Here is a 14,310-nt window from a genome sequence, read left to right on the forward strand (position 1 = left end):
ATTATCGTTGCTCAATAGATGGTCAAGACAAGTGTCAGCAACTCCCGCTGGCCTCAGATTCCACCTAGATTATTCCAGCCTTCTAATCCCTCTACTGTATATCCTGTAACTCGTTGTTAATCATTTGGTTGAAAACGTAATAAATAACTATGCTGCATACTGTCTTTTTACAGACCTACTTGATTATTTATCACTTTCTCTGCCAAAAGTGATACATAGAGTTTCGTGATCCAAAGAAAGTGACTGCATTTATGAGAGTACGGTTAAACTACCAGATTTGTCCTTTAATCGTCCCCATTGGATGGTCCAGATAGAGTGTGATAACTCCAATATAACCTAAAGAGAGAACTGAGAGGAACTTTGTGCATGTCTTTTTTTAAAGCACATTTTTAAATTAGAGCTTGTTGTGTTGTGCTGCATGTAAAAACATCATTAAAACTCAGAGATGACACACAGAGCTTCCGTTGCTTTGAGTGACTGTAGATCTGCAAGCTTCAACGGTTATTACTGGAGACTGATATGAAGACGTTTCAAGTGGAAACATTAAAAGCCAACTCCTCAGGCACCTGTCTGTTTCCGACGACGGGGAAGCAAATATGAAGTTTTAATCAGCTTTGAGAGTGACGGCAGGGTTTTCGCTTTGTTCTGCGCTGCGATAAGTTTTTGTTTTTATCCATCAACACTCATTTTCTTTTTGTCTCATCACTGCAGGAGATTTATCAGTGGGGGAAAAAAAAAACTTCATTGTGTAACCATCAAAGAAATCAACCTTAGAGACAAAATACTATGTGTGGCCAACACAGCGAGGGGAGATGTTTGTATGAAAGTTTTTACACTGAGTGTATGCTGAGATGAAAGTCTTTTGTCTAGCTCCAGTGGAGGCGTCAGTCTTTTGTACACACAGTAGGCTGTTATTTCTGACAGTGAAATTCCTCACGCCGCGCTGGCAGGCAACTCGCTCGTTGATTAGATCAAATTCATGTTGCTGTTCGTGCGACAGGCCACTAATGAATAATGTAAATGCAATGAATCAGACCTGGTGGAATCATCCATCTCCACGTCTGCTGCTGGCGGGAGGCGCCCCTCGACATTGCCAACGAATTAAGAAGAATGCCTGAGATGGTAGGTTCCCATGAGACTGTCAAACATCTCCCCTGTACACACTTATGCGCATGAAAAGAGCCAATGTGTGCAGATTTTTTTTTTTATGTTTCAAGAAATATGTTGAAATGCACACATGAATGGATGTGGGCAGCAGCGTGTGAACCAATCACGAAAATGTCAGTTTTCATAAGAACACGGATGATTAATTATCATCAATAACCAAATAGTGTGAAATGGATTTCTGTGGTTTTCCAGACACAAGCAAAGGCAACAGTAATACGCCACGAAGGCTGAATTCATCTCCGCCTTCCGAACAGTAGTAAAAAAAGGCAAAGGGCAAAAGACGTGCAATGACTTTTCCCCTCTGATTGTCATCCACAGTACATCGCTGATGTATTTACTCTGCTGTGCAAAGTACAAAGTAAGGTGCCTCCGTTGACTTTAAAACCTCTCCAAACATTAACTTCAAAATAGTACAACTCTGTCTGGAGACCGCGGCGCTGCAATCTATCTCCAATTTCGAGGTGAGAGAAGTACACCTGCCAGCCGTACTCCAGGGAGGATGTGAACACCCACAGGTGATGACACAGTTCACTGTCAGCCTCCCAGAATGCCCCTCTCTACGTCAGAGGAGAGGAGAAGAGAGGAGAGTCATCATGCAGGATCTGAAGAAAAATCTCCATATGTTAATATCATGATTTAAATTCTATTACCACACGCTCATACAAACACAGGAAAGAGACTAGCAGAGCCTCGGGAGGACTGTTATCCTCTGTGGGCCTTTGGATGACTTGACAGGATCCTTCTTAGCAGTCATCCGAGTGGAAAACATAACAAGCAGGCAAACAAACAAGGAGGTGCAGCGAGACTTTTATTTCCACAAGGCAGCGACCTTCAGTGGAAATCTAAAGGTCACCGCAGGCCTTTCAAGGAAGGGGACTATACACTAAACCTCCTCTGTATTTATTTGAGGATTGTGCAGTATTGTCACTTAGATTTTTTTCTTTTTATTTATGGAAATCTAGACATTATCAAAATGTGATGGATGCTTTTATTTATTTATTTTTTTCTGCACTGTAAACCATCTGGCTGCGAATATCAAGGAATGGGCTCCTTTTGTCATCACAGTTTAATCCTCTCAGGCTTACAAAGCTGATTTGCTGTGGGGATCAATTCCCCGGGGTGCAAAGGTCATCACTGACCTTGATATAATACAGTTCAGGGACCCACCCCTGTGCTCTTGCTCTTCTTAACCTTTGACATCTTGAATTCCTGACAATGCTTGACACCACTGAGTGTCGTCTAAAGAGGGAAACGACTTTTGTGAGGAGATTAGGTTACAGTCACATACGTGTTGTTTAACTGCTGGTTCAGAGTTTTCATCAGAGCAGAATTCCTATTAGTGACACTATGATCCTGTATGCACACCTGACACACCTCTTTTTTAATAGAAAGGTCCTACAACTGTAGAAGCCCATTTCTGCCAGGTAAAGAGAAGAAAAAATAAGGTAATAACTGAGCTTGAGTAAAAACATATTTGCGCGGTAAATCATAATGAGATGAAGTACAGATTTATGAGATAAAAAGTCATTTGTTATACATTTGGCTTTCTGTTTAATCATTTCGACTTCTTCCATATTATTTCAACTTTTTATCTCAAAAATGTTATTTATCACCTTTTTATAATTATGACTTTTAGTGTCATAATTAAAATGTTTAATCTCAACTTTGATCTTTAGTGTCATAATTTAAAAAAATGTTGTCATCATTTCTGCTTTTTAATTATGACTTTTTATGCCCCACTCTTGATTATAAACTTTTTATCTAGGGTAGAATTCACGCTCTGAGGAGCATGGTTGTCTGTATTTTTAGAGCAATCCTCCAAGCGGTTGCTTTTTAATGCATTCTGGTTTTGACAGATATGCAAAAAACTGTGTTTTAATGTATCTGAACCTTGAGCGTGGCGTATCCTGCATAAAGATTCTAACTAGACACATTTACATATATTCACTGATGAATTTAAGGGCATCATAGGGAATGTGGTGAGGGAGGCACATGCTTTCTCTCGAGAGGCCACGGTGTTTGAATAGTTCTGCTTTATTGTGAGTTTTTGTAAATCATGTTGTATTATGTTGCATTTCAGTATGTTGTGATTTTGTATGGCTGTTACGTCGGCCAGATCTTTCTTGTGGAACAGCCATTGATCTCAGTGGGACTTCTTTATAAAATATAGGTGACATAAAAAATGAACTAGAAACATCCAGTAGCTGTTGAGGCATCTCAGTCTGATCAAAAGTGGTGGGCCTACTGACAGTCATCAAAGCTGTGCCGCTAGCATGGCTATGAAAGAACCCCACTGTCAAGAAAAGCACAAACTATGGACCCATTTCTCCATAGGAAACCAGCAAATGATGCTCAACTGATGTATGTGGCATTAGATACATTGTGCTATGCTATTCCTTTTGAAAACTTTAGTTTTAGGCTGCAGCACAGTGTTTTGTTTTGTTTTTTTTGCCAGTGTTTGTGTGCTTTCACATGTTTTCTCATGCAGACTAATGAGGGGGACCACATAATGTGCCTGAGCAGTAAGCTTTATAATGATGGAAGCTTTGTGCTGCTCTGTGATCAACATTAAAAGGAGTGAGGCTTGTTTTGTGACAGCTGCCTTGCAGCTAAAATCTTGGCAGCCCAGTTATTTACACAGAACAGAAAGAAAGTCAAACAAAGTCTGGAGCAGCAGCTGGCCAACTAAGACCTGAAATGGATGCCAATGTTCCCTCAAATTCAATTTTACTCAAACTGCTATCAGCAGCTCAAGAAAGGCAGCAATAATGTTTTCAAATCATTGTGTCCTCCATGGTTAAATGTTAGCCTGTTAGCCTGAACTCACACTGTACTCGTGCAGGTGTAGGTTGTTGGATGTGTGTTTTTAAAGAGCCTACAGCTGAGAACAGCTCAGTGGGAATCAGCTAGCCTGGCTCTACATGGAGAAGGTCATCAAGCTGAGAAGGGAATAGATTCAGCTGAGCTCATTCTGAAGAGGTTTCTATTAATAGTTTGTCATCAGAACATAAGTCCCTCTGCTGTCCCTGCAGTGTATGTTAATGCAATATATCAGAAGTACTGCAGCAATTCAGCAGCCACTTTTGACATGTAGCTGGAGCGTTCGGTCAAATTCAGCATTTACATGCACTGTAGACGTGAAGTTCCACACAGAGTCTTTATTTATTCAATGTACATTGATACACAGTTTGACATTACCATGCAGGTAAGAAAAAATGCCTCGGGGTGAAATATTCTGTTCAGGATGGAAAGCTCCAGGCTAAATTTCCTAAAAAAAACATCCTCCGCTCTAACATCAGCTTACGCTCCATCTACTCACACAAACACAGGTGTTTCTTGGGAAACGTAGTACAGAGGGGGGCGGTGTGGGTTTATCTACGAGGCTAGGATAAGTACAAAAACATATTCTAACTCAAACACCAGCTAGACTTCATGATATATGGACGAGGACAGAAACCACATCTTCATTGTCCTCTTTCTTATTTATTGATACAGCAGTCAAATAATAAATAGTAATTATAATAATAGGATAATGAAAATTCACAGACATGTCATATGATAAACAAGCTATTGCATTCTCTCCCCCCAACCCCATCAATCACAGCCCCCTGCAGTTCCAACAGGTATGAATTTGTTTACATGCAAATGTCACACCATCGTCACCGTGCCGTCGCTTCCACCTGCCGTCTCCACACACAGTGGCAGAGCAGCGCGGCGCTCACTAGGACTTCTCAACGCGCTTCTTCTTCTGGAACTTCCTGAACTGGGACTGGATGGCGACGGCCGCCTTCTCGGTCTCAGGGTCTTCCATGTCGATGTCAAAGTCCTCTGGGACATCCGTCTTGGACGCATCTGGAAGGAAAAGGAAATGAGGGGTGTGACGCACTGCAGTGTACAAAGACTGGTATGAGTCACACAGCCAAGTCGTTTTTCTTTTTAAACTGCTTCTCTAAAACCCAAAACACAAGAGCGTGAAAGTGTGAGGAAAAGCTTTCAAGTGTGTGTTTGTCAGCTTTAACGGCATCATCGGTTTTACACGATCAGATTTCAAGAGGAGGTAACAACGATCAGCCCAGATTACATTTGGAAAAATTTGTAGGTAGATTATAGTTACATACAAGGCAATTTTTCATCTAGTTTTCATGATTGAGAATTTTTCAAACGTGTTAAAATGATAGATTTTTAATTTTGTTTTTTAACTGAGTTTTTATTCCTTTTTTTATTTACATTGAAAATGAAGGATGAGCATTTTGAGTAGGTGCTCCTCTTATGTTACAAGCATCAAGTCCTCCTTGCGACCTCTTTGAAAAAAACCCCAGCAGCAACAAAAACTGGCACAAAAGTAACAGCCTCCCACGTGGTGTTGAACACCCACAGTACACATGTAGGTTGTGCCAGTACTAGATTGGCAACATGTTTGCATGTCCACTTAACTATCTTACTATAGTTATTTATAAGGCCAAGGAGTTCATTTAAATATATTTAAATCACTGTGTAATATTTCTTAATTAGTCCTCTCACCCTACCAACTTTTTCTCTAAAGCGTTAAAAAAGGTAATACGTGGCCAAAGCTATGTAGCCAAACAGGGTTATGTTCCAACAAAATAAGATACCTGATCTTTCTTCCTGTATGATATATATAGGACTAACTGTAATATGCAAATATAGCATGAACCCTGGATCATTAGCTGGAGAAGACAGTGAGTCTTTTAGCAAAACATCATATATGTAGCCCTCAAGTCCATGATCGAGGCCCCTCAGCTAACAACATCAAAAAGTCAGCCAGAGATGGTGTTTTCAGCTAATCATAGGTGCTAACATTGGTGTACTTGGCCCACTATCTACAGCTTATCTAAAGAATTGCTACCGGAGGGGAAATCTCATAAAATATCAAGGGATCCCTGAAGCAGTCATTCTGTGCTCAATGCTCAGGTTGCATAGGGAATAAAATACTTCTTTTATATGTCTCCAGCTGGCCCTTGGGACCCCGAATCGACAGCCAAACGTTAACAGCTCAAACTGTGAGTGAAGCGGATGTGAGATGTCTGCCGTTAGGCTGCACGTTTCTCTTCGCACGTTTCTCTATGTACAGCAGCCCCGTCAAATATATTGCAAAGTTGTTTCCTGAGGTCAGGGGCCAAAGCATGAATTGATCCGCGGTTCTTAATCCTCTCTAAAGCTCAGCTAACACCGACCAAGAGGACACGACCGACCATAATCCCAGTAAAAACTGACACAAGCTGGTTTCAGCAAGCATTAGGAAGAATCAGTGTTTTTATCTCCTGGTCAATGAGGTCCTAATGAACAAAGAAGTAAAGAAGACTATTGCAGATAAGAGCATTTAGCAATAAACTGACTGAAGGGAAATGGGTGTTTTACCCCTCTACCTGGACATCCTATGATTACACTTAACTGTCACTTGATCTGCTTTTAAACAGGACATGTACAATGTACAGTATATGCCTGCTACTATTTACATTTTGCAAAACATGTACTTAAAATATAGATGCATGTTTTAATAAGTGAGAATCTTGTTTTATGTTTACATTAAACATTTTTACATGAAGATTCACATTAAAAGCTTTATCATGACTTAAGCTTGATTTGTGAGATGCAGGTGAATACATGCAAATTATTGTTTTTCAAATGAATAAGAAGCATTTCTTGGATAATCCCAATTTATACTCAAACTGTTTAAACATCTCCACACAGGATAAAATAGGAATTGAAGGAGAAACGGACCCAGCAAAACAGTCTGATCAGTGACAGTGTTATTGATTCTATTGATTTAAAATGTGTCATGTCTTCACGGTAGCACAGAAACGTGCTGCTGAGGGGAGAGCAGCAGAGCTTCAGGCTGTAATGAAGCAGGGATATTCGGGACTTTGAGAGGTTATGACAAGCTAACATTTACCCAAGCAAGTTTCATCGTGGCCCGAACGTCTGTCTGCGACAGCCTATGTCACTGAGCATAACAATCAGCAGACACGCGTGTCTCTGGCACGGTAAAAAACTGTGATACAGGCTCTGCTTTTGGAATATACAGGATGATTAGGATAGAGCTGGTCACAGAGTCGGTTGTTTATAAACTGTCCTTTTAACATCAGTCTAAAGCGATTAAAAACCAAACCCAATCATCATTACCCATTTTAACCTTCGTGCTACTCAGAGCAAGAAACTGTTTCTCAACACAGCTCAGCATGGGGGTAATTCCATTTCTTTGCCGCGCAACACTTCTGCAGAGGATTGATCTGCTTGAGTGTAATCAACAGAGGTAACTGCAGAGAAACACTCATGATGGACAACGAGAGAGAGGAGGACCAAAGGCGGGAAAGCAGAGAGGCGACTCATGTATTGACTGTGCAGCTAATCCTCGGGCTCCCTCGGGGCTGAGCTTGAGTACCTCTGTCTTACCGTTCAAGGAGGAAACACTAACTGCTGTGTCGAGCCGAGCTTTGAATCCCGCATTAATTGATATTGAATTTTCCAGCGCTCTAATGCCTGCTGTTTTCATCCCGGCAGCATTAGTTATTGAGCTGTGCCCTCCGCCGTGTCAACACCAGACATGTTCATAATCTTTGTGCGACAAGCTGCTGACATCTTTTCTCGAACAAGTCTAGATTGTCAGAGTGTGGAGCGGAGGCACGGGCATGACGCGATCTGGTGCTGGAAGGAATGTTGTAACTGACGACAATTGACGACAAAGATCATCATCGTGGTCAGAGACACTTATGTCGAGGAAGTTGCCACTACAGGATTCTTCAACCGAACCTTGGTGCAAATGAGGGACTCTTCTGACGGCCGGTGCTTCTCATAAGCTGCTACTCCTTCCAGCCTCCTCCCTATCTGGTCCCCTCAGTCCACAGAAACTGCATCACCGGGGGGTTTTACATGACGCTAACGTCCCCGATCTTGGCTGCCTGCTCTTCTCTGGTGATGCTTGAAGCGCTTTTTTTGTGCGTCACGCTAAAAGTGGACAGTATCCAGGGACACAAGAATAGTCTGGACTGGCCATCGGCAAATCCCATTGGTCCCAATGGTCAATATGTTGGTACTGGTTTTTGGGAATATGGGGAAGTACAGGCACTCCTTCACTTCAAATGCTGCAGACAGCCCATTATGAAACCCCAACAGTGTGAAAAATGTCCCATTGGACCGAAGGCCCATTTGTCCTGGAGTCTGAAAATAAGAGCCCACTGCTCTGAAAACCTGTTGTTACAGAAATACTCATTCCCTGTAGTTGCTTTGCCTTGAATAGTGGGTTAGGTTTCTGTCTTGTTAGGGTTAAGGGGTTAAGGTATGTTGTATGGTTCAGGCCAGAGAGATACCCTTTATCAAGGGTTTGCACCATGGACAGGGCCAACAGTCATTGAACTAGCTGCAGGGAGAGTTTGTCATTTCAGAGCAATTGGCGATCTTGGGAGAACACACTGTCAGCCAATGGGCTTTCGGTCCACTGCGACATCTTTCTGACCTTGGGGGTTTTAGAATAATGGCATGGCAACAACAAGTACTACTACTACTATCCGTCGTGCATATGTCAGGAGGGTACTTAACATGCCTTGTTTTGAAAATATTTACTTTTCTAAGACAATGTACCTCTTTCAGTCTGCAAATGCAAATCTGTGCATACAACCTGATGCTTGTATACACGGAACAATTTGGCAATCCGCAGCTAGAAATTGTTTGGAAAATGGCGGGCACTTTCAGAAAACACTTAGTAGGTGATTGGATGAACCATCTGTCTATCACGGGCTAACTTCCACCAATCGGATCAACAGCAGGAGAGGTAAATCAATCACTCACTGAAGCCAGTTGAGAGAGGAGCAAAAACATCTTTTACATCAAGAAAGGCCTTCAGTGCCGTTTTTCGCTCTTCTTTCAAAGAAATGTATTCTTCAGCTCTGACAATATTGACACTATAGCAGCTACGCTAACCTCTTGAGGAGCTGCCATTGTTGTTTTCAAACGAACATTCGCTCCTCTCCCTGGTCGTCAGATCTTAACCACCTCCGTAGCTGCCAGTCGCTCCTCAAAGGACGTTGATCGGTTGAATCGCTGTGTTCGACAACAAGCGCATAGCTTGAAGTCTGGCACGATGGATTTGTGATCACATGGATCCATTTACCTCACAAGATAATGGAGGTGCAGGAGTTGGTGAACATTCATGCTACTTTCGAATCCATCTAGTTTCCATTCCTTCAAGTGATCCCTTTAAAGCAGTGCACAACTGTCAGCAGTGATTGTTTTTGTAACCGACCATTTTTCAAGTCCAGTTAAACATTTCAGGGGAATCACAAGCGTTCATTTAAAAGAACCACATCATCATCCTGACAAAGGCGTTGAGTCCATATTTTCATCCATTTTTATACGACAGCAGTCGGTGGATGAGTGTGACGATGACGGATCGTTCTCCTCAGTTTGAGGATTCATCTCCTCCTCGACACACACAGCGGATTATCAAACCTATTACCTCTGGCAGCACTTTCGGTGTCCCTGTCTGCACCTAATGGGAATCTAATATCTGCTGTCAGAGTGCCATTCTGGATCATCTTGACTGTGCTTTCAGCGCGGAGGAGAAAAATGTCTTTATTTATTTGCTGCAATAGAAGCTCAAATGCCACTAGGTCTGAGGCTCAATGGATTTACTCTCTTAAGACATGACATGCTGTATGTTGCTAACTTTATCTATAGTTTTAAGATGGAATGGGTCATAAGCGACATGATAAGACCATCCTTGGTTGGCTGTGTTTCAAAATGTCTTTTAAAAGCTGCTCTGGAGCACAGTGAAAGCTGGGACGTCTTATTGATTTCACTGCTTCAAACTAGTTGAGCCATGAGGGGGATTTGTGGAAGCGGAGGACGAGACGCATTAAAGGAAGACTTTTAGACCTTGAGACAAGAGAGACGGATCGTGGAAGTTAAAGTGAAACTCGGTATTAAAGTGTTTTACCCAGTATGTGGACTCTGTTGGAGCCTTGGACTCTGCAGTGTGATGAATCGGTGACAAAAATTTCCATCGGGTCACATTTGCACGTTCAGTCGCAAATAGTCCCCTCGTTCCTCTTGGAGGCTCAAAATCTGCAGCATAGTTTAGCTCCTTTTTTTTAAAATAAATAAATAAAAAGAGACAGTATTTTCTCTGCAAGAAAGAAAAAATAAATCAAGGTAATGTTTTAGTAGTCTTTTTTTATTATTTCAGCAGGCTGCAGTGTAATTATGGTTGGCAGAAATAAGGCCTGAATGCCAGGGGTGATAATGAAACACCTGACAGCTCAGGTCGGAGACTGAATGCTCCCTGACACTCGTTATTGTATACCTGCAAAACATTAAGGGCTCTAAAATGGTGAGATGTTCTGTACAACTGCCTTGAACGCTGAAATAATCAACTGACTCTGAACGAAATCAACTAAATTATTCACTTGACAAAAAATACAGCTGCTCAACAATATCATAATAAACTGAGTTTCAGAGCAGGATACAAACATCAGTTTGGTCCTGGTAATGGGCTTTTATTATGTTCAGTATTTCATTTACAACTATCATTTAAAGTGGCAACAGACAACTTTTCCCAGCTTGTCTTTGCAACAGCGGTGCAAACAATAATACCACTTGGAAAGAATACTGGATCGTTACCATTTTCCTTGGAGTCACAAATGACAACAACACAGGACACATTCTGAGTGCCGGGTGGCAGACAAAGTTGTATAGTGATAGCAGGGTTTATGGGGAACCAATGTTAACGCTGATAGTTTCATTATTCTATATCCATTATAGTCTGAAATCAACAGTTACTTGATAATGATAAGTTGAAGTCTATTATCAGATTCTAATGGAAATTTTAACAGCTGGTGATGCTTATGATTATAACATTATTTATTAGTTGCAGGAGCTGCTTCTAAATACATGACATTACATTCGTTTTTTAATTCACAAGTTAGCTGCATTTTGATTTCTCTCCTTACTAACAGGAATCCAGCACTGCAAATCAAATAGCAATCTGTTTTTTGGACTCACAGGTCACAACACAGTATGTGTCTCATTAAGCCGTTTGTTAAGAAGCTTGTAGATTCCCTATAATGAATGTACCCACATTAACTGCAAGAAATTACCAACACAACAGACATAATTCAAAACCATCTGTGTGTTTAACCACCCAGTTTGACTGAAAATGAAAGTAAACAATCACGTTAAGTGGATAGCGGCTTGGAAGACATGACCTGCGTTAGATGGGAAGTGCAGTGACTTTCTGCAATTGAATCTCCAAACAGACCTCTAAGTTTAATACATTAGATGTGTGCAGGGGAAAGGGCCATTTCATCTAGTAGATGAAAGTACAATATCTCGATGTTTCAGTTTTGCTAAATTAAACAAAACAAATAAAAGTGTTTTTTTTTCATGTGTTCATTGTCTGGTGCTATTATGAGATTGGGTTGTTTTTTTTTTATTTTAATTTTAATTCCCATCTGTCTTGCCTTGCTATTCTCATAAAAAAAACCTCACGCCATATTACAAATACAGATTTATCAGAGATGAGGCAGCTTTTACTCAAGTTGCCATAAAATGTAAAGAATAAGACATCCACCATTCAAAGCTGAAGGATCAGGACTCTGAGGTATGTCTTCAAAAGACCACACTTTCCTTTCCAAGAACATTTCCATGTAGGAAATCTATGCATACAGCTTATTACGACCCATTTTAAACTTTACTGTTAGACGGCGACCTCTAGTGGCCGTAGTTTTTATGATGGTAGCAAAGAAGGAAGTCAGGTAAAGCAGTATAAAGAGCAACGACCTCAGTGTAATACAGGACTTTCACCCAGGAGACCATTGTTCGTGTCCCATTTGACACAAAAGCCAAAGTTTACTACTCTTAAATTTAATATTTTACTTACACACTTATGTCACATAGACAACTTTATGTAACTATGTACATAACTTCACCTATGTGACTAATGCACTTATTTTAACCTGAACCATGATTGTTTCTTAAACCTAACCAAACTGAGAGTGTTTCAAAACATTAACCATTTATAACCCTACTCTGCCTCTGACTGGCTCGTACCTGTTTGTTGTCTTTGCTGGTGGGGTTGTTTAGGGTTAGGGCAAAAGTATCCGGGTAAATCAATCAGAGGCAGAGCAGGGCGGGTCATGCTTTCACCAGTCGTATATGTTGTTTTGGGAGTCACTGGCAAACAATCTATTGTGTCGTTGAGATATGAGGATATGTGGCAAAATATACTTCAGTGTTTGACTTTATTTGTGTGTATCCATGCATGGGAGTCCGTGTGTATGTGTACAGTGCCTGCCGGTGTTTGAAAGTCAGTGTGTTAAAGTCAAGAAAATATCAGTGACCCCTGAGGCCTTGAAACGCCAGAGGGGTAACAAAGCGTGAGACAGACCTCAGTGATCGATACACAAATACACATCAAGGACTGGTTCTGTATTGATTGCTACTGTGCGCCTCCTTTTTCAGTGTGTGTCAACTCCTATTTTGCTTTGGGCTGGAAGCGTCTGTGTAACCTACTTGGACGCGGTCGTGGGATGTTCAAAGACCTTCAGAGGAAATGTGTGGTTCCAGCAGCTCTTTCTAGCACTGGATGCTTCTGAAACAGCAATCCGGTGTGAATTTACCAACACTATCTAACAGAATAAGACAAATTCATTACGGCTATAATTGAGTACAGTAAAGCTAATTAAAAAAGTGTGCAGTAAATGGGTCATCCTCACTTTGAGAGCTTGTCGCTAGCTAATTATAAAAGGATGACTTTGATCTCTAAGGTGAGCCAATTTGGAATTACGCCTGTGCCTGTTGGAAGCGCGGGGGGAGGAGCTGTTGGCGTGGCAGTTTCCACGTTCCACGTTCCTTAACAATACTCAGAAAGCCTGACACGTTAAGAGATGGAGCAGTTTCCGACTGGGGTTCCTTGCATGAATAAGCAGATGATTAATTCACATATGATAGCATCAGACCAAAGGATTACCAAGTGTTTCCCTGTAATGTCCCTGTCAGCGTGCTCTGTTTGTACTGTATGATGTAAAGCTGTAGTAAGCCCACGCTGCCCCAGCTGTTACACTGACAGGGACCGTCTGTGTTGTGTTGGACACATGAGGTCAGTGAACATGTGGAGCATATGGCCCAAACACACGACATCTGGACTCCAACCACGTCGACCAATGTCAGAGGAAGACTAAAAGGCTTTCTGGGGGACAAAGGCCTGTGAGGGAGTTTGTTTTGTGAGTATTTTCATTCTTGTATTCCAACATAATACGGGGAAAGAGGCCTTTCTACATAATGAGTACAATTTAGTTTGGATTAACATTTGCTTGTGTATTTGTACACTGTGGTTTCGCCACTTTTACTAGCTAAAGGATCTGACTCCTCTTAACACTCCTTCCTTCTTAAAGAACAAACACTGACTGTCCCCTGTCTCCTGTCCACTTTGTATTTGTGTCTCAAAGTAAACAGCTTGACGCAGCAAAGCGGTGAAATTTAGATCCAATTGTGTCCATCTGATAAACAATCAATCTTGTGCCGTTATCTTTACAATAAACACTCCCATCCTCCCCACTTCACTGTTACTGCTCTTATCAGCCTTTGCTGCATCACTGAGGTGCGTCACGGTTGCATGTGCCCGTACCTACCAAGCTCAATAATGAGTTCCGGTGAATACGAATACATCCCTCTGTGGCTGTCCTTGAGCCTGTGAGAGGTTGTCTCTAAAGACTACTGTGTGCTGGGGGTATGCAGAGTGGGCGAGAGTCAATAGCAGCGTTGCTCCCTCCTCACCCACCCACTCTAAGAGCTCTCTCTCCCTCGCCCAATCTCTCTCTACATTGAGAGGCACGCTTCAGACACGCTGGGAAAGCAGTTTTTTCCAGGCATCAAATTAATTGTCAAGGTCAGACAACAAAGGAGTGCTGTGTGTGTGTGTGTGTGTGTGTGTGTGTGTGTGTGTGTGTGTGTGTGTGTGTGTGTGTGTGTGTGTGTGTGTACTGCAGGCTGTGTACTTTACTTCACTTTCTCTTCTTATTAAGGGAATAGAAAGGTAGACCTGAATCCTACAGGCAGTGAAAAATGAGCCTCCTGCAACACAGCGTTTCAACTCGGCCAACTGCTTGAGTGTAATCCGGATCCCATTAA

General features: G+C 41.7%; 1 protein-coding gene across 1 annotated transcript in view; it reads right to left on the reverse strand.

Annotated features, from left to right (window-relative positions):
* Nucleotides 1-4,305: 4,305 nt before the first annotated feature.
* pcp4b (Purkinje cell protein 4b) overlaps nt 4,306-14,310 on the reverse strand; it is a 37,112-nt gene continuing 27,107 nt past the window's right edge. The window contains exon 3 of the mRNA XM_030408076.1: nt 4,306-5,019. Within this exon, the coding sequence (XP_030263936.1) occupies nt 4,889-5,019 (131 nt within the window). The 3' untranslated portion in view covers nt 4,306-4,888. The remainder of the gene's footprint in view (nt 5,020-14,310) is intronic.

Source organism: Sparus aurata, chromosome 2 (genome assembly GCF_900880675.1).
Source record: "Sparus aurata chromosome 2, fSpaAur1.1, whole genome shotgun sequence".
In the NCBI taxonomy this organism is placed as follows: Eukaryota; Metazoa; Chordata; class Actinopteri; order Spariformes; family Sparidae; genus Sparus; species Sparus aurata.